The sequence below is a fragment of the Artemia franciscana genome, chromosome 18 (assembly GCF_032884065.1).
Source record: "Artemia franciscana chromosome 18, ASM3288406v1, whole genome shotgun sequence".
Lineage (NCBI taxonomy): Eukaryota > Metazoa > Arthropoda > Branchiopoda > Anostraca > Artemiidae > Artemia > Artemia franciscana.
In genome coordinates, this window is record NC_088880.1 from 8,840,182 (window position 1) to 8,861,224 (window position 21,043).

Consider the following 21,043-nt stretch of genomic DNA (forward strand, 5'->3'; position numbering starts at 1 on the left):
TATATATATATATTTCTGATATCAAGCCCATACTGCAACAGTCAGCAACATTAATTGACAATATTTTTTCATCTCTACACTCCATTAGGAATGAAGTACTGCTTTCTGACATTTCCGACCATTTGCCAGTTTCAGCCCTGTTTCAAGTCCTCCAAAATCCACAAAGATTAGTCCCCCAGGATAAACCGAGATTTTGCTGCTCACCAATGGAGCTGGATAGACTGAAAGAAGATCTTGGTACATATAAATGGGACTTTTCTCTACCAGAAAATATTAGTTTAGGCAATTATAATGACATATTTGGCCGGTTTTATGACACTGTCAAGGAAAAATTCACGTCTTATTGTCTAAAAGCTCCTTTAAATAATCCTCGATCAAAAAGATCAACACATGTAGTTCCATGGAGTCCTAAAATCAATAAAAAGGAAGCAGAACCTTTGGAAGGAGTACAAAAAAAAGACCAAATAAGGCCAAGTTAGAAGCATTTAAGTTGTACCGTAATTTTCTGAAATCAATTATTCGCAGAGCTAAAACAGTATACTTTACAAATAGATTTGTTGATTGCGGTAAAAATATAAAAAAGACGTGGGACGTGATTAAGGAAGTTAGTCGGCCGTCCATGAAACCAAAAGGTCTCCCTAAGTCTCTCATTGTAGACGATCAACTTGTAACAGAAAAAGGCCAAATTCGACACCATATGAATAAATTCTTCGCGGAGATAGGGAAAAAAAACTACTAATAGCGTTTCTTATTCCTCTGTGTCACAGTCTTGGAAGCAATTCTTAGGTCCCTCGTGCTTGAAATCAATGGTTCTTGGGGAGGTTACGGTGCAAGAAATTCGAAATATTGTTCTGTCTTTAAAGAATTCTTCAGCAGGTTTTGACCAAATTTCTGCTAAAGTAATTAAACATGTTCTTCCATCGATTATCATCCCAATTTTCCACTTGATTAATAGGTCATTTGAACTAGGAGTATTTCCCCAACGTCTTAAACTTGCTTGTGTTATAGCTCTCTTTAAAGGAGGTGACCGAAAGGATCCTGGGAACTACAGACCGATCTCTCTTCTGTCAGTGTTCTCTAGGATATTTGAAAGAGCAATGCTCAAACGTCTGGTGAGATTTCTTGAAGCTAAATTTTTTTTTTCCATCAGCATCAGTTTGGGTTTCGCGCAAAGTATTCTACAGAACATGCTTGTAATAGACTTCTTCAGTTTATACGACGATCTTTAGATTCTAATCTTATTCCTGCAGCTATTTTTCTTGATGTAAAGAAAGCTTTTGACAGCCTTACACATAAGATTCTCATTGGTAAACTTTGTCATTTTGGTGTCCCTGGGGAAGCATTGTCTTGGTTCTCGTCATACCTAACTGACAGATCTATCGCCACAGAAGTTTCAGACGAAAAAGTTCTAATTGAATACGGAGTACCCCAAGGTTCTATTCTTGGGCCAACCCTCTTCCTCATATATGTGAACGATCTCTACCGACTTTTTAACACCCCAATTAACAATGTTTGCTGTGGATTGTGTCACAAATCTTACTCTCAGAGTACGTTGGTGTTCACACATAATAGTCAAGAAGAATTAATAGCATTTGCAGATGACACTAATTTAGGTACTGCAGCTCCGGATGAATCATCCCTTATTCTAAAGCTTCAAGCGATGACTGAGAAAATACTCTTTTGATTTGACATAAATCAACTAACTTTAAATGTAAAAAATTCCTACCTTCTTATTTTTTCTCGTAAAGGTGTGAGCTGCCCCACAATTACTGAGCTTCATACACCAAGAGGCTCCATAAGTCGTCCCACGGATCAATATGTGCGATTCCTGGGAGTTCTTTTGGTGAAAATTTATCATTTAAGTGGCCTGTTCAAATAATAAGAGTGAAAATTTCCCGTGGACTTGGGATCATCCGAAAATTAAAGCGTTTATTCCCTTTCCCTATCCTCCGTCTTTTATACTTTTCTCTGATTTACCCTTATATATGTTACTGTTCGTCTGTGTGGATGTCCACATTTCCCTCGGTACTTGCTCCTATTCACAATCTTTATGAGAAACCGGCAAGAATTCTCCAGTCGGCTACACACACTCCTCTTGACCTCCTCAAAATTAAAGATATTTATGTTTTATCTCTATCTTCGTTGGCATATCAATATTTCCAGGGAGATCTCCCATGTTATTTTTCGGGACTGCTTAAACTAGTAGGGGAAGTAAATTTATTTATCGTTCGTAAACGGGAGGATGTGATGATTCCAGCTAGTCCCTCGGTTCGTTCAGACTTCGGCCTTGCTGTGACTGTGGGACGTGCTTGGAACTTGGTTCCCGCTGAGATCCGGCAGTCACGAACACTTGGCTCCTTTAAGAGACAGATGAAAAGTTTCTTATTAAAGGCTTCTTATTAAATGTTTCTTATGGTTTATTTACTATTTTTTTTCCTTTTTTTGGGTTGTTGCTTTGTTGGTGTTGTAGCCTCGATGACGCGAGAATTTTAATTTGTATTTTAATATCGGGTGATGTGAGGGTCGCTGTTTCGTGGGGACTGCCGGTGAGTTGATTTCTTTTCCTTACATATGTATATTTAGATGTTGTTTAGTATGTTTATGACAAGTTTTTATGATTCTTTATTTATTGTATGCCGTTTCCCAAATAACGGGCCATTGAGCCCTTTGGGATATATGAAAATAAATAGAACTTAAACTTGAACTTGAGCTACCTTTTTGTTAAAGCCATTCTGAAGGCTTCTTAGCCATTCCCCTTTCCTATAAAATGTCCTCTCGCCATTCCTCTCCCAGATATCTTAATTGAGAACCGGACTTTCCATTTTATGTTTTTAACAATTTCCCTCGTTTGGCTGGTACACACCCAACGAAGTCCAGAAAATAATCTGAACCGATTTTAAACGCAACGGCTTGAAAGGAAAAGACTATCGAAACAATTGAGTGCAGTAAAAAAAGCTCCAGATTGGATCAGGCAGATCACATGACAGGATTAACACAGTGCAGGTAGAGTTGAACTTCTGGCGATCAGTGTTTAGTCAAATTTGGCGCGTTTGAAGAAATACAGAGTTATTTTGAAACGCGTGGGAATGGAGGAAAAAATAGGGAAAATAGAAAAACAGACTTCGGATTGGCTTTAAAACAGATAAAAGGTAATAAAGTAGTTTATTCACTGATTAAATAAGTAAAAACCTTAGCAAAAAAAACAAACTCAAATTTAAAATTAAAGAGTCAAGTGAGTCAGTTGCAGACTTTTCTAATCTAATCGAAAAAGATTTTTCAGGCAGCTAGCTGAAAGAAAAGAACAGTATGAAAATGAAGTCATTATTCATACTTCGACGACATGTCTAGCCCTCGGCGCCTTTACAAGGAAACTGCCTCATGTTTTCAAGTTAAATTTCAGACGCGTTCTAAAAATGTATGGCATTTACATTCTTTGGCTGGTTTTCACTCAAGCAAGCCGCATGCTGTGTAGTCAATTTAGATGGTCGGTAAAACTTCCTACAAAAATATATTATCAAATCACGGGCCTGCAGCAAGCCCGCTGATTCAGACGCATTCCACACGGTTGGTCAAACTGCAGAAGTTTGCAGAAGTTGCAACTTATCTATTTCTAGCAGCAGTTTTCACACCATGAAGTGGCAAAAACCATGAGACTAATTAAAAAATCTCCCTGGAAAAAAGGAATAAAAAAAAGTAGTTTTTCTCTGGGGATGAAATATTCGGTTGAAGGTTGGCTTCAGTATGGCTCATTTTGGAAAAGGGTTATTTCCAGGCCTCGGGCAGGCCATGGGTGGAATTGAAAATCATGAAATCATGAGACCCAGACTAAAAAATCTTACAGCTTGTCTACCAAGATTTTTCCAATTCTGAAAAAGCGGTCTTTTTGCTTCTGATTTTCCAGATTATTGGTAAACTGTACATAAAATTATAAGCCTTATTCTAGAAATTGGGAATCTACAGACTGAATTTTTCTGACTAAGACAGTCTGATTTTATTGACACATTCCAGGTACTCCACGGTTTTATAGGAATGCTAGGCCTTTACTGGAAGCCGGCATGCAGATATTTCTTCAGTACTTGTATCTGTTTTTCAGAAACTGAACACAAACCTGTGATTAAAACTTGAACCAAGCGAATCAGAAGCTCTTCTTCACGTTTACCCCCGCGTATTAGTATAAACGAACGTAAGAGGTCAATACCACAATATCCTCAACTCAGGATTCTTTAGCACGGAAAAATTACATGCAGAAGGAATAAAAAGTTGGCGCATACCATTCATAGGCTCCTATTGGGTTTGAGAAGAACCAGGCCTGTGATCTACCAAGGAGCTACGCCTTGGATAGAGAATCACTCCTTCCTTCGAAAAAAGACGCTCCACTGGCGCTGATGTAGGCGGTATTCAGTTGAACTTCCGGAAAACCAACGCTACCACAGGGTAGTGTCTCAAAACTGACAGATCTTTTCTAGAGCCGCTTAGATAGCGCAAGACTTCAAATCTGTTTTCATTTCATTCGACTGAACGCTAGCTTCCTCTTCGTCAGACATTTCAAAGAAATTCTTTGGAGATCTTAGTAACTCAAATCCAATAATGTCTTTGCTGGCACTCTGTTTACTTCCTAATGCCATTGTCTCGTTCACAACACAACTCACAACAGTCTCTTTGTCTCAATCTCTTACAAATTTATCCTTGAAATAGGGAAGAGAACATGTGGCCGGGTGGTAGTCAGCATAAAGAGATGGAGGTCCATAAAGGAATGGAAACCTTTGCCAAAGTCCTTCTAACAGGGTCCCAACCAGTGCCTGTGCATACTTGACAGATAGTTGAAGCTTTTGCAGCTCTCTTTGCAGTGACCGAACGGTAGGGAAAATTATCCCGAAAAAAGCTTTGTCTTCTCCCTGGAGCAAGTCAAGGGCTATTGCTATAGGTTCCCGTGCAGAAACATAGTCGATTAGAAACTCTATCTCATTTTGCTTAAATCTTGGTTTCTTTAGTACGTCGCAAACTCTGGGCAGTTTTCCAGCCTGGTGCTTGTAGCATTAGGCCAAATCAACTTTTTCTCAAAAACTTCCATGACGAGATCGCTCCTCTTTGAACTGTGGCTTAATGAAATTCCACACTGACTGACACTTTGCTTTGACATTTAACACTGCTCTCCTGATGTTAAGGTCCTTTTCTAAGGCGCTTTGCATCAGTTGCTGTCAACAGGTTCAGCGTGTGGCTGCAACAGCGAAAATGCTGTGGCAAATGCATTTCCAGCTCGTACTTAGACCCTTCACCTGGAAATTTATGAGCATGGTCACTGTTGTCACTCAAAGTTACCGCTCCTGTTTTTTTTTTTTTTTTTTAGCTGAAGCGTGATTCACACTGCCCCTATCTTCACATGCAAGGAAAAAGTTGTGGTAGCAGATTCACTTTTATTACTGATGGTGACACTAAACCAACACGTCCATTAGTATCAAAGATTTTGTGCAAATCAGTTGTCTCGATATTATCCGGCTCTCTGTCCTGAATATCAATGTCAGCATCCGATTCACCTTCTTCAATGTGTGGCTCAACGGCAAGCTTTGCGTTCTAATTGGATGCTTTCACAAAGATGCATTGTCCGTCACAATAGCTCTCACTTTTTCTAAATTTGGGTCCAAACCATACTCTTGAAAAATGCTGAAGATCATCTCAGTTATTCTGACAAACGTATGTGAACCTGTAAATCTTCTAACAGCCAGAATCATTGGCAAAAAACGATTGTTACCATCTAAGACAGGGGGAGTGACACCCATTAAACTCCGGTTGCTGCTAGACCAGATATCCTAAGTCATTGTGACGAGTATCATTGTGAACTTGATGTGCCTCATGGTCCTGGGAACCTATAGTTCAATTTTAATCCAAATTCAATCGGCGCTTCTCCCGCTATACTCGATAGTACAGACAAGCGGACAGATTTCGTGACGTCTTAGGTAGCCATGTTGACTCACTGAATCCCAAAAAAGGAAAGAATAGGGTAGCATCTAGTATCACCCACGCATCATCATCTACTTGGATGGTGGAAAAAATCCATCAAGATAGGTTTTTGTGATCCGTCTGTCCGTCTGTATGTCTGTGCAATCGAGATTAGCGGGAGAACCACCAGTGATTGCCAAAACACACGCACAAAAAATTTTTGTGTTAAAGCTAAATTATTTGGAAAAACAAGTACATTGTCAGTATCTTAAGTAATAAGTACTTCGTAATCTTACTTAAGTATCAAGTAATAAGAACACCCTAGAGTTTTGACTTAAGTACAAGTACAAGTAATGGAAAATTTTACTTAAGTAGTACTTCAAGTAAGTGACAGCACTGGTAGGCAGCCACTTGTAGACTCGTTTAATATCCTCATTGTGAAAATGACGTTGATGGTTTTTCTCAACAGTATTTCCAGTTCCACTCTTATGAGTTACCTCTACTCGCTATCCTGTCCTGCAATCTATTGGTACCACCAGATCTTCCAATCAAGACAGGACAGAATGAGGAGATATTTGCTACCAATTGATACATAGAGGAGGTACTTGAATAATTCATAACTAGAGGTCGTTATAATATACCCACAAAAAAACATTTCCGGTAGTTGAACCACCCAGAAGATGAAATCCTGATGCAGGGGAAAATTTTACTATTCAGGGACCACCTAAGAACTTAAGAACAATTGGAACAAAATATTCAGTCCAAATTCTAATAGGAATGGAATAAAGGTGCGTGCTAGGTATTATCTTGGGAAATCAAAGCCACAATTAGCTATTAAAGGAATAAACTATCATGATTTCAAAGATAGTTCAATATACAATCAGAGACGGAAGACAGAACACAAAACCGTCATTAGTCTATCTGCTTTTGTTTTTTCTATCTTCTTTAAGTTTTATGTATTAGTCTATCTACTATCTGCTGTTGGTTTTTATACACATCTCTTTTCTATACGTTTTATTGGCATTTCGGAAAACAGCGTTTCAGGCAAAACAAGCTGAAATCTTCAAGTCCAAAATTTGATCGAAAACACAAAACACAGCATTTATTTGTGACAAAATGCCTAAGCTCTTGTTACGATGAAATAAAAGAATGAATAAGAAGAAAGCACAGGACCACCAAGATGAAAAATGACGTCTAAATTTTTCCTCTTTGGGGGCCTCGAAAAAGCCCCCAAAAGATAGAAATTGTTTTTTTCCTTGACTCCCTACCAAGTCATAAGTTTTGAGAATTTGACTTCACTTGATTCACGTGTCCAAAAAGAAAACAATAACAACAAGCAAACAGCAACACAAAAAGACAAGATTTTTTTTTAGAATAAATCATTTCTTTAGCAAAGTAACCTTTAGAATGAATTATTTCCGACTAAAACGTTCCTAGTAGTAATAATGATTCCATAGAATCATTTCTTATAATCAGGACCGCTCTTTGCAGGACCTAACCAGTTAGAAACTTGTCCATGTTAAGTTTCGAATCTTTCAAAAATTCAGATTATCAATAGCAAATAACAAAATTATTACAGAATGATCACTTGCCTTTGAATATGGATCTGAATCAAGTTTTTCCATGATCATATCAGGAGGTTTAAACTCATAGCTTTTATACGTTTCCAAAATTTGTCCAGCTTCTTCAAAAGACCAGGCTGGCATTAATGTCAAGTCTGTTAATAAGCATATCTTTGTGAGTTCTTTTAATGATGGATACGGATCCTTCACATCGATCTATGATTAAAAATACATTCTTTCATTTTTGCTAAATGTGAATTACACAATAACAAACAAATACAAAGTAGAAACAATAGGGAAAATCTTTTCAAGACAGGTGGTTCGAGAATCAATCGAAATTAATCTCAAAATAAATAATATTTCTTTGAACAGGGACTTAGGGGAATACTCACTAAATTCTTTATACTCAAATTTAATTAAGAACGATCTAACAAAATATTTTACTAAACCAATTTATAATAGTACTGAACCAGCTACGAAAAGGCCTTTGAGACAGGCTGCTAAAAAAGCAAGGTTGGCTCTGAGAAATTGCATTTAGTCACTTTGTTCTCTTTAATTTGAATGCGTCTATATTCTCACTTCATTCTTTTTGTCAGTCCTGGTTGAACTTCATTGAAGTAAGGATGCTAGGGCTGTTTTTAAAAAAGTTTTTAAATAACATTATTTAGTTTTAATTCTCACAATTCAATGTAAGTTTATTTATATATACATATTTTCTCTCTTGTTCTCGTATTGTGCTGAAGACGGCCCTTGGACAATAGGACCGAAATATTCACATAATTGATTTTCACTGTCTTGAAAAGATTTTCCCTATTGTTTCTAATTACATAATTACATCTAATCTTCGTCGCTAATTACATAATAATAGTACAGTTAAAAAAACCAAGGATACTTAAAATAAAATCATTCCCCCCCGCGGACCAAACACTAGATTTTTCCTTATTTGTTAAATATATAGTTATCTAAGTTTTTATCGAACCAATCCACACAATCATATTTCGTTTTCACTGTCGACTTATTAATACCTTATTGAAGATGAATTTAGATTTAAATAAATAATAAAAAGGCAAAAATAGAGTAAATAATACGAAACTGGACCTCACAGTCCCTATTTGTGATGCTAATATTCGTTTAATGGCGCTTCTAAATTAATAGCATATACAAGTTTTTGCGGTTGTATTTAGAAAAACACCATATCCCGTCCGAAGATTGACTCGTCTATGGCCAATAGGAAGAGAAAGAAGAAAAATAAAACAAATTTTTCGCCCTTGGACAACAAGACGTCCTTAGCGTTTATAAAGGAAGTATCTACAATATAACAATCTAAAATAGGAAGGAAACTAAATGAATGAACCAAAAATTTTGAAAATATGAAAAAAAAATGTCGAAAGAGGAAGAATCGTCATTTGAAGATGATTCAAGAATGGTAACTATTATTTCAATTGATATTAATAGCAAAGTTTATTGCGAAAACAAATTTGTGGGAATTTCGAAAAACAGTCTAAACACCCACAAAAAGGGTGTTGGATTGATTAAAATAATAAAACAAATTAATAATGGTCTTTGGTTTCGTCATAGTAAGCCGTTTCATTGTTGATTGTTTTCAATGTTGATTGATCTTAAAGGTAAATCATTTAGAAAACTTTTTCCACAAAGCAAGTTTTTCAAAAAGTGCTTCACTAAGCCAAAAATGAGCAGAAATGAAGTCACATAGCCTTCCAAGCCTACAACTACCACAAATCACCATCAATAAACAAATGAAACTCTAAACGAACAGAAATTACAATAAGTAACCGAGTAAAACTCAAACAAGCAAAATTTAACATGAGCGGGGCTGACAACCCCCATGTCGTCTCAAGACCAGAACGTAATTCCCATTTTCCTGAAAAAAAAAACAAAAAAACTAATGACTGTGGATTGTCAGTTTAATATAAATATGCTGATATTTATTCTTTAAAGTTTTAATAGTTTTTTATTTATTAAAGTACAAAAAGGAGAAAACGTTCTAGAAATATTTTGTTTTCAGTAAAGCGCAAATCGTCTTCTGGTCTTGAGAGGGCATGGGGGGTATCAGCAACGTTTGCTCATTTTGAGTTCGACTCGGTTATTTATTGCAACTTATGGTCATTTTAGGTTTCAGTTATCTATTCATTTGCGGTAGTTTTGCGCTTGAAAGGTTATCTGACTTTATTTTTGCTAATTTTTGGCTTACTAGAGCTCTTTACTTTTCTTTGAAAAAGTTGTTTCGTAGAGTTTTTTAAATTAATTTCTGTCCGTTTTTTATTGACTTAGTCTTTTTCATGGAAAAAATTAATATTTTATATCGTTTTTCAAACAGTTCGTGGTAACGAACTGTAGTAAGGAGCGACCCGGCTCAATAGTAACCAAACTCTAAAAAAATGGAATTTTGATACCAATAGTTACATCAAAAGAATCGCATTTTAATGCTGATTTTAAATATATAAGTTTCATCAAGATTAGTCTTACCCATCAAAAGTTTGATGGGTACCTGAGAAAATTTGCCTCGTTTTAGAAAATAGGGGGCGACACCCCCTAAAAGTCATACAATCTTAACGAAAATCACACCATCAGATTCAGCGTATCAGAGAACCTTATTGTAGAAGTTTCAAGCTCCTATCTACAAAAATGTGGAATTTCGCATTTTTTGCCAGAAAACAGATCACGGGTGAGTGTTTATTTGTTTTTTTTACCTTGTGTTTATTTGACCTTGCGGCCAACTCTATTCCCACTGGAGGAGTAGCACCCCATGAGGAAATTATAGCCTAGTAAACGACACAGCATTCGCACGGGGTTCTGGTTAATGGATATAATCCTCCTGGTCTGTTTTAGCGGTTCGGGCTGAAAAAACTTTCCCAAGCAAATTATCTACTATGAGTTGTTTTTCCCCTTTGTCGCATAATATTTGTAGGCTCGAATATATAATGAGTCAGAAGTAATAGGCTTGAGATTGTCTGTGCAGGATTTCAACTATTGTTGATAAGACAGTCAAATAGATTATGATAGATCATAGGCAGCGCTATTGCGTTGCGTACGATATATAAAGTTCAAATGTGCATACCTTTCTCAATAACATATAATATATATAAACAATGAACGAATTGCCTAACTTACAGCCCTTAACCTGGGGACTGTGGGGAGGTTGACATTCCCGGACACAAAGTTACTGGACCTTTCAACAATGCTGAACAAAATAGTTCTCTCAAAACTATGATCAGATGTGTTTTGGGGAATGACAAGCTTGTAGGGGAGGGGCTGGTTGCCCTCCATTCACGTTTGACTCTTAAAAATGGCACTAGATCTTCTGACTTCCAATTAAATGAGCCCCATCCGATCCAAAATTTATGCTACCATCCGTTCCACAGAAACCTTGTATGCCCGGGGTATACAACCCTTGATCCTGGGCTTTGGAGGATTGAGTCCAGCCTGAAGGCATTGTTATATGCTCTTTGGACTATTGTGAACAAAATGGCTATTTCAAAATTTTGATCGAATGCGTTTGGGGAAAAGAGGGCGTCAGGGAGGGGGGCTACTTGCCCTTCATCACTTTTGACTCTCAAAAGAGAACTAAAACTGTAAATTTCCAATTAAATAAGCCTCCTCTAACGTTCACATAGCCACTTCTTCCATAAAAACCTTATATTCCACCGAGGCACACCTTACAATTCTTGCCCCTAGACTCTGGGGGCTGTGTCAACCCCAAAGGCCTTGTCATGTCATCTTTGGACTGTATTTGAATAAATGACTATCTCAAAAATTCTATCGGATGCATTTGGGGAAAATAGACCGTAAGGCGAGGGGGCTAGTTGCCCTCTGACACTTTGACTCTCAAAAAAGGAACTAGAACTTCTAATTTCCAATCAAATGAGCCCCCTCCGAAGTTTAAACGACTAATCTTTGCATAAAAACGTTAGGCTATATGCCCCCGGGGCATAACTAACTACCCTTACCCTTAGGGCTGAGGGGGTTGTCATCTACAAAGACATAACTACTGGACCTTTCAGCTACACTGAACAAAATGACTATCTCAAAATTTTAATTGGGTGTATTTGGGGAAATGATGGGCGGAAGGGGGGGGGCTGCTTGCCCTACAGACACTTTCGACTGTTAATAGGCACTAGATGTTACAGTTTCCAATCGAATAATTTCCTTTCGAAATTTCTATGACAATATCTTCTATACAAAGTGCCCTGGTCTAGAACGAAAAAAAGGAGGGTAGCTGCGCTTCCATCCTTTGAATCTTAAAATAGGCCCTAAAACTTCTGATTGCCAGTCCAATGAGCCCACTCTGGGTTTTTACAACCGCCCTCTCTATATGTACCTTATACACCCCAGGGCATAATTTACAACCCTTACCTTGAGGGCTCTGGGAGGGGGGTCATCTTCTAAGATACAATTTCCGGAGCTTTCAACTACGCTGAAAAAAATGGCTATCTCAAAATTTTGATTGGATGTGTTTGAAGAAGTGATGGACAGGGGAGGGGGTCTGATTGCCCTCTAATTACTTTCGACTATTAAAAAGTACTCCAGCCCTTTCAATTTTCAAACGAATGAGCCCCTTTCGAAATTGTTACGACAAATTCTTCTATAAGAAGTACCGTGTCTAATATATATATATATATATATATATATATATATATATATATATATATATATATATATATATATATATATATATATATATATATATATATATATATATATATATATATATATATATATATATATATATATATATATGAATATTATGCTCAAATCGCTATTTACTTACGCGCTGCCTATGATAACAGTAACAATTTCCTCTTCGAGAGGTACTTTGTTATTTAACGTTGTCCACGCTACGCTATCAACCGTAGACAAGCATCTGGTAACATGGGCCTCAACTTCTGGTAATCAGATTAACAAAATCTCGTTGCTTTCTACAAAAAAAAAAACATTAAAGAAAAAGAAACTTACTTGAATAAGCAAGACTCTCAACTGGAATTGCTTCCCAAGTTGTTTCAAACGTTCATGGATGTAAGTAGGTTTGAGTTCGTGGTATCGGAGGCTCAGGTAAAGTGCACAAGTAGTTTGGCCTAGTAAATAGTCAGGGACTATATCACCATATTCCCAGGGCACACTTCTAATACTCCGTAGTACTGGATTTCCTCTCTGAAAGAAAATAATTAATAGGACATTGTGACCGGATAAGTCAGACTTACTTTTAAAAAGAGTGGAAGTCACTTTGAATGGAACAGTCAGTTTTGTTTATTTGCATTAATTGATGAGAATTTGACTATTATTTTTTTTTTTCAAAGACTTGCTATTTTTCTTGATTTCTAATTTTCTTGACTTCTTGTTTTCTGGAAAACAATTTCTTGCTTTCTTTTTCCTTTTTTTCCAAAAATAAAGAAACAGAATAACGTATTCTTAATCCCAAAACCGTCAAGACTCAAAACGAAATTACGAGGATCGAAACGAAAACCCAAACATATTTTACAATGTGCGTTCAAATACTTGCAAGAGGCGTTGTAGAGGGGGTTTCCTTAAAATTTATGAACAAGCCTCGAAACTCGTGATCAGAAAATTTGCTTTATTTTGTTTTTCGACACCCTCCCCTCCCACCCAAGAAAACACCTCTCATCGACCTCTAAAAACTGAACCTTCACATAACCATAGCTTCTTTTCAGTAGAAGATGAATTAAACCACAACTTTTACCATGCAGGTTTAAAAAGGTGGTAGCATTCAGAGGGTGGTGTTGTAAAGTAATTTAACCAATTGAACTTGAATGAAAACTGAAGAACATAATAAAATTGTCTGGGTTCTCTAATTGGATGCAAATTCAGTAAAATACCTAGATATAGATAACCAATCAAGCAAAGATGTGAAACAGTTCGTGGTAACGAACTGTAAGTAGAAGCGACCCGGCTCAATAGTAACCGAAACGCTAAAAAAACAGAATTTTGATACAAATAGATACAAATAGATCATCAAGTTTAGTACTACGGATCAGAAATTACGAGCTTGAGGAAATTTGCCTTATTTTCGAAAAAAGAGGAAACACCCCCTAAAAGTCATAGAATCTTAGTGAAAATTACACCATCAGATTCAGCGTATCAGAGAACCCTGCTGTAGGGGTTTTAAGATCCTATCTGCAAAATTGTGAAATTTTGTATTTTTTTGCCAGACGAAAGACCACGGATGCGTTTTTACTTGTTTTTTTTCCCAAGGGTGATCGTATCGACCCAGTGGCCCTAGAATGTCACCAGAGGGCTCATTAAAAAGGAAATTTAAAGTTCTAGTGCCCTTTTTAAGTGACCAAAAAACTGGAGGGTAACTAAGCCCACTCCCAAGCTAACTTTTTTCCCAAAGTCACCGGATCAAAACTTTGAGAAAGCCATTTTGTTCAACATAGTCGAAAAATTTAACAAAAATATGTCGTTGAGAACGACTTAATCCCCCATAGTCATCTGGGAAGGGCTGCAAGTTATTTAGCTTTGGATTTCCCAGCATTTCAAAAAAAAAATCAGAAATTAAATTAAAAAAAAGTTTTTCAACTGAAAATAAGGAGCAACATTCAAACTTAAAACGAACAGAAATTATTACGTAAATGAGGTGGTTCACACCCTCGTCCATATCTCACTCTTTACGCTAAAGTATTTTGGTAATTTCAAAACAGTAATTTATTCTAATCAGACGACTTTTGGGATTCAGAGGGCAGTCTTAAAGAATTGGAACGAAGTCGAACTTTAGCGTAAAGAGCGAGACATTGACGACTGGGCAAACCCTCTCATATTACGTATATGAGGGAGTTTCATCCCCTCGTCACTACCTCACTCTTTACACTAAAGTTAGAATTTTTTTAAATATTTGCTGATATAAACAATAATCTGTTTCTGTTATTTTCGGCCAACCTTAGCATTTAATATTATCTTAATCAGATTCGTTTAATTAGAAAACGAACAGACATTATTACGTATACGAAGGAGCTGCACCCTTCTCAGTACCTCACTCTTTACGCTAATGTTTGAATTTTTGGTCCAATTATTTAAGAATGACTCCTGACACACAAGGGCCGTTTAATTAGAACAACAAGCTTTTTACAAATTCACAAATATTTTAGCGTAAAGAGCGAGGTACTGTGGAGGGGACAACTCCCTCATATACGTAATAATAACCAAAAGAAAAATCTAAGAAAATTGCGGTTCAAACAGTTCGTGGTAACAAACTGTAAGTAAGGAGCGACCCGGCTCAATTTTGTATTTTTCGCTAGAAAAAAGATTAAGGAGGCGTGTTTATTTGTTTGTTGTTTTTTTCCCAGGGGTTATCCTATCAATCCAATGGTACTAGAATATCATAAGAGGGCTCATTCGAACGGATATTAAAAGTTCTAGCGTCCTTTTTAAGTAGCCAAACAAATTGGAGGGCACCTGGGCCACCTGCCCCGCCAAATTTTTGCCCAAAATCGTCCGAACAAAATTTTGGGATAGCCATTTTATTCATCATAGCTGAAACATCCAATAGCTATGGCTTTGGGTATAACATGCCCCCCCACAACCCCAGGAGAAAGTTCTTCAAGTTGTAAAACTTCCTCATTGTTCACGAAGAGTATTTGTTATTGGAATGCATCCATACATAATGTCTTGCTTTCCCTTTTCCGTCTCAATTTTACGCGCGGAGTGGTTAAGAGAAATTGTCCGGGGTAAATTTTCACCAGGATTGAATTGTCTAGAGGATATTTCCATCGTGAGGGGGTTCCTCCGTGGAGGTTGGGTCAGATTTCTGGCATTATTTAAAAAGATCTGTAATTAAATATAAAAAAACAAGTTTTTTAACTGAAAGTAAGGAGCACCATTAAAACTTAAAACGAACAGTAATTATTACGTATACGATGAGGGTTGCCTCCTCAACACATCGCTCTTTACGATAAAGCTTAAAATTTGTCCCAATTCTTTAAGAATGACTCCTGAAACACAAGGGCCGTTTAATTAGAACAATAAGACGCTTTTTTAAAAGTGCTAAAAAACTTAAGCGTAAAGAGTGTGGTGTTGATGAATATATTGTGGAATATTGCTCATTTTTAATGAGCATAATGAGCTCAAATGAGCTCATTTTACACAAATGTTAAGCTCTATAGACCTTTTGAATGAACAAAAGAGAAACAACAATTTCAGCTCAAATAGGGCCAGAATGTTATCAATATAGGGCAATGATGCTACCTATATAGGGCAATAGGCATATAGGGCAATGATTCTGACACAACCAATCTGTTCAAACCTACCAGAAGCCTAATTTGCAACTTTCCGGTTTCAGAGATTGTAATACTTTGCCATGGCACAATTGTCCTTAAGTATAGATGGTATAGGTCCTTAAGTATACATTAAGTATAGATGGCACATTTGTCCTTAAGTATGCAGTCTATACAAAATGAATAGTTACTATTCATATCTTATTCATTCAGTAGTTTTAACAGCTAAGTAGCCTTATATAAGTGCATAAGAGCTATCGAGGTATATAGCTATATAGATATATAGGTATAGGCTATATAGGTAGAGGTATATAGGTAGATAGCTATAGAGCTATCGCGTAGTTTAGATCTATCCATTAACAAGGAGCGGAGAGGGGGTGTGCCTAAAGTCTCATAACTAATTTAGAAGGGAAATTTTTCAAAAGTTCCGTGTGATGTATGTCAGATGAATGTGGATGGGAGACCCCTCTTCGACCTCAGGAATGAATCCAAAGGAGGGGATATCATCCCTATTTCCAAAGCTAAAGAGTATTTCCTCATACAAAGTCTTTCCACGCAAGGTCATTCTGCTTACGACACCCTGTAAAAACATAAAATGCGATATTCTTAGTCCAAAAACAGTCAATTATTTTCAAAAATTTAAATTCTTCTCCATCTATCAAATAACATACCCATACCCATACGCCAAAGATTGACTATGTATCCGTGCCTGTTTAACCTCTTCATTTGGAGCTGCATATTGGGAATAAGCATACAATATACGACCTGAAAGTTACCAGCTCTCTTGTAGTTGATGAAATTTAGACAATATACTGTTAATAGTTTTCCTACAATATGCCCCATATAAATTTTTTTTTCCCATCTTGAGAATATATTTTGTCACCAAAAATTGATCTATTATGATACTTCCAGGTGGGACTGTGTCTTTTTTTTCTTTTTCTTTTACCATTGCTTTCAACTAAAATTTTAAACAATAGGCATGCATCATCTCTTTATGGGCACAAACTAACTTATGTAACTATTTTCATTATGTAACTTATTTATAACTTAGGTAATATTATGTAAATATTTTCACTGGTTGTATACTCATCACATTAATTTAGTTTTGTATTGGTAAATTTTCAATACCTATAAAGTCTCTGCACACAGAAGACGCATGCAGCCAATCATTGCTGCATGATCATTGCTTCCATCTATAATTTTATTGGTGTAATTTCACAGACATTTGGAGTTTAGAAGGCCTACAATAAGGTATCTGGTTCGATAAATCAAGGTCAAGTTTCAACTGTCAATCCCCATAAAGTGGAGCAATCCCTGTTCATAGTTGTTTTTTTTCGTAATATCTTTATAATATCTTCAAGGTATTGGCTAAACATTATTCATCCTAAATATGATTTTTTTTTTTTTGGCTTCACAAAAAGTAGAGATTTTTTAATCTATCACGATTTCATCAAATAAATCTTAATCACAAGAAGCATAAAGTCTTTCTCGACATAATGTTTTTAGTATTTTAGAGAAAGTAGTAAAGCCAGGTGGCTAAAACCGTCTGGGATCAGCTCAAATATCCGTTCTGGAAATCCCCCAAAATTTCTAGCTCAACTTCTCTTTTTTTAAATGTCAAAGAAAATTTTCAGCTTAAATTTCTTTATTTTATACTGATATTCACTTAGTTTATATGTATATTTTTTTTATTTAATATTTCTCTGTTTGTTAGTTTAACTGATGGCTACAATTACAACAAACTTTTAGTTTAAATAGCTGTCATTCTTGTTCCTCGCATTGTAAAGCTTATAACCTTTATCATGCAGAAACCTGATTTCAGCAAACAAATTTTCTCTAAAGTAAATTTTCCACTTAGATCACATTGTACCACAATTTTAAATGCATTTAATCTCCACACCTCATTTTCTACATTCCATATTTATTCTAAAGAAAATTAGCAATGTAACACTTTCTATATGTAAAAAAGAGAGAATTTACCTGTCTAGAGCTAACAATAATAGAACTTGTTTGATGCTGATGCCCAGATGTTGATACCGTATCAATAACTGATGTAACTTCTGCAGAGGAGGATTGCTTTGATGAGGATCCTTGGTCTTCATCCCAAAAATCAGCATTGGCAGCTATTTCTTCCAAATCTATAAGAATTGCACTAAATTACACAAGATCTATATAATAATGGTCTATGAAGAAATAGTCCAGGCTATACTCTAAAATCTTCTGCATAAAAACCTATAATTTAACAATTTAATACAGGTAACTTGTTCAATCATCATAAAATATAAAAATATATGGACACACACCTTGCATTTTCGAGGGAAATCAGAGGTATTACTTCCTTGGGGAGCGGGGGGGTGCCAGTTTGAAGAACCACTCCTCCTGCCACCAGTCAATTGTTGAAAGTTCCGACTAATACAAGAACTAAGTCTACCTAGCCCTAAAGCACTATTAATATGCATTTTAAAAGTACCTTTATCATAATTACTTATGGGCTTTAAAAAGCAATTTCTTCTTATTCGTAAAATAAAAAATAACTAATGACAGAGCTAACTATGAAAATTAAAAAAAAAAGATGGTTTTCGGTCCATCAGCCATTTTTCCTGGTTAACTGTTGACAACTCAAGCTGCAGACAAGCAATGGGCAGCACTACCCATGATTCTAAAAATTTAGATAATTCCACAGGACAAAGCTGATAGTCAGAGAAAAAAACAAAACAAAGCTAAACAATCCAAAAAAAAATACTAAATTTTGACTAAGGATTTCAACAGTTTCTTTGTTTGATATCAGATGATGTTATGCATGATATATGTTGAGGAAGATCTACTAGGTGTTATCTGGAAGAATTGTTTAAGGATAGTTTTGAGTAAGTGTTTGGGGATAGGTAGATCAAAGAAGATATTGTACAGAAAATACGATTTCATCCCACTGTCCAAGTCTACACTGGAAGAAGGCTTAAGACAGGGCTGCTAAACAATTGCTTCCTATCATAATCAGGTCAATGCCTCAAATAATTAGTATATTCACCTGCATCATTTTTCTTAAAACAAGTTTGATCAAAGGTTTCTTAAAATCACTATATATTACCTTACATTGTAAGTTCTAAAACTCAAGATTAGTTTTAGATGCTGTTTTTGTCATGAAGATAACAAGAATATTAGGAGTTACTATGGAGAGTTGGAGTACTAAACTCATGCCGCCTATGACTATACTTTGTCAAAATAGAAGGGGATGGCAAAGATGCAGTTGAGATGGCACTGATTATTAGCCTATACTTGGAAAGAACTTTGAAAGAAGAGAAGAACTATACAGTCTTTTGCTTTGATATCTGACTTTTGCCCTGCCTTCCTGAGCCCTTATTTAGAACAGATCCATTCTTGCAACTTTCATTCACCAAGCATGCACAGCTCTCTGACTTAGCACATACTTCCATTTTTGTTACAAAAAGCACTTAATTGCTGGTTACAATTAGGTCAGTTGGGAAGGAATAATGTTATGAAAATATTTCTTACTTCATATTATGCCAAAAAATTGTAGATAATTGTTCCTAAAGGCACTTTAGTTTACCTCCAAACCACTGTGGTGTTAAAATACATAGCCTAACTTAAAGATTTTACATGTAAGGTTGCTAAAATTTGGGATTTAACATCACATTTGGTGATTTTTGATGATTTTATCTAAAAAAATGATGCTTTTACCATTTAATCGGCGATTTTACAATATTTCCACTGCAACTGCTTACAAGGGCACCAGCAGGGGGAAGGGGCATGGCCTCCCTTTGGAAATTTGGGACTATAAAGTATTTATAAGCAAACCAAAGGAAAAAGAGCAGAATAAGGGAAAACCATGAAAAAAAATGTATGTCGCCCTATTGTTTTCTAAATGATTTAGTTGGAGCAACCAAAAAAAATCAAATTATTCATAGTAAAGAATGGTAAATAAATAACGATCGTTGTCAATAACGAAAGTATAAGAGCCTAACTATAACATTAAATCAAAGAACCAGCTTTTTATGGTGATTCTAAATATTTATTTGTTTATTAGTAATTAGTGCAGTTATTGGTACACAAGAAAGTTTGTATAATAATAGAGAACAACTTAATAAGGGATAGTTCCAGTAAAAATATGCTGTCAACTTTTACTTGCATTACAAGAGTACCCATGAGCTGATATATGAAGCCACTACAATCAGAACTATTTCCTCTGAACAGAATGGTGCAAATTTCTGCATTTTGCTCCTGAACGTATATTTTTTTTTTGTGGTTTATTATCATGTATTATTTTCCAGGAGTGATTGTATTTATCTAGTTGTCGCTTGGAAAAGGTTTAAATTTTTACAGTTATGAAGTATAAAGGTGTCAAATATATTTGTTTTTGGGATTCAAAATTAAATGAAAAATATTAAATTAAAATTTTTATTTGATTTTCTTAATTTTAGTTTTAATGCTTTACTTTGAACAAACTACTTCAATATTGCGTTACTCTTTATAAACACTGAGTAGTCTTTCAGTTTTTATCACAAACTATTTGATCAAATTCTTCTGTGATGACAATTTTTTTGAACCTGTTCATTTTATTTAGTTTAACAGAATAATAAAAAGAAAGAGAAAAATTTGACAGCTGGATAGTTAGTTCAAATTTTGTTTCTCATGCTCTATTTTTTTTAATGTCTGAATATATAATGGATTTAAGTTTGAGGGGGAGAATTGTTCTGTTATGAAATAGGTACATTTTACATGGCCGTTATAAAACCAAAACATGGTATCTATGCAGGCAGAATGATTTTTGAGTAGATCTACTCCTTCTGTAAAATATTCTAAGGTATAGGAAATTGTATGAAATCAAGTCTACATCTGTTACCACCTATGGAAGTAATAAATCTTTCTGTAATTTCGGTTTGAATTTCTTTTTCTTTTAAGATAAAATGCATAATATTTAAATATGTTATTGATTAAAGAAATTGATCCCTTTGCCAGGAATCCTTGTTTTTCTAATTTTATTGTATTTTGTTTTACATGCAATTTAATTGCCCTTTCAATTTGAGTTTTTTCTTAAAAATATTTAAAAATAAATTTATTCCTAGAAAAAATTCCTGTCACCCAGCCACCACTGCTACTTTGGCATCTGGCGACCTACTGGAAATTTTTCTGCCGGTACCCTTTACTGCTTATGTTTTTACAGTATTGATCTCCCTACCCCACTCCAGTGCCTCAGCAGAGAGACAATTTTTTCTCCTCAAACTCATTAAGACTATTAAGAGTCCTCCATGAAACAAGTTGGACCACTGTACTATTTATTCT

General features: G+C 35.6%; 1 protein-coding gene across 1 annotated transcript in view; it reads right to left on the bottom strand.

The window, feature by feature from the left end:
- LOC136038571 (DNA excision repair protein ERCC-1-like) overlaps window positions 1–21,043 on the bottom strand; it is a 41,074-nt gene that overhangs the window by 15,306 nt on the left and 4,725 nt on the right. The window contains exons 2-4 of the mRNA XM_065721749.1: window positions 17,726–17,883; window positions 12,474–12,668; window positions 7,530–7,715 (exon numbers count right to left, since the gene is read on the bottom strand). Coding sequence (XP_065577821.1) covers window positions 7,530–7,715; window positions 12,474–12,668; window positions 17,726–17,883 — 539 coding nt within the window. The remainder of the gene's footprint in view (window positions 1–7,529; window positions 7,716–12,473; window positions 12,669–17,725; window positions 17,884–21,043) is intronic.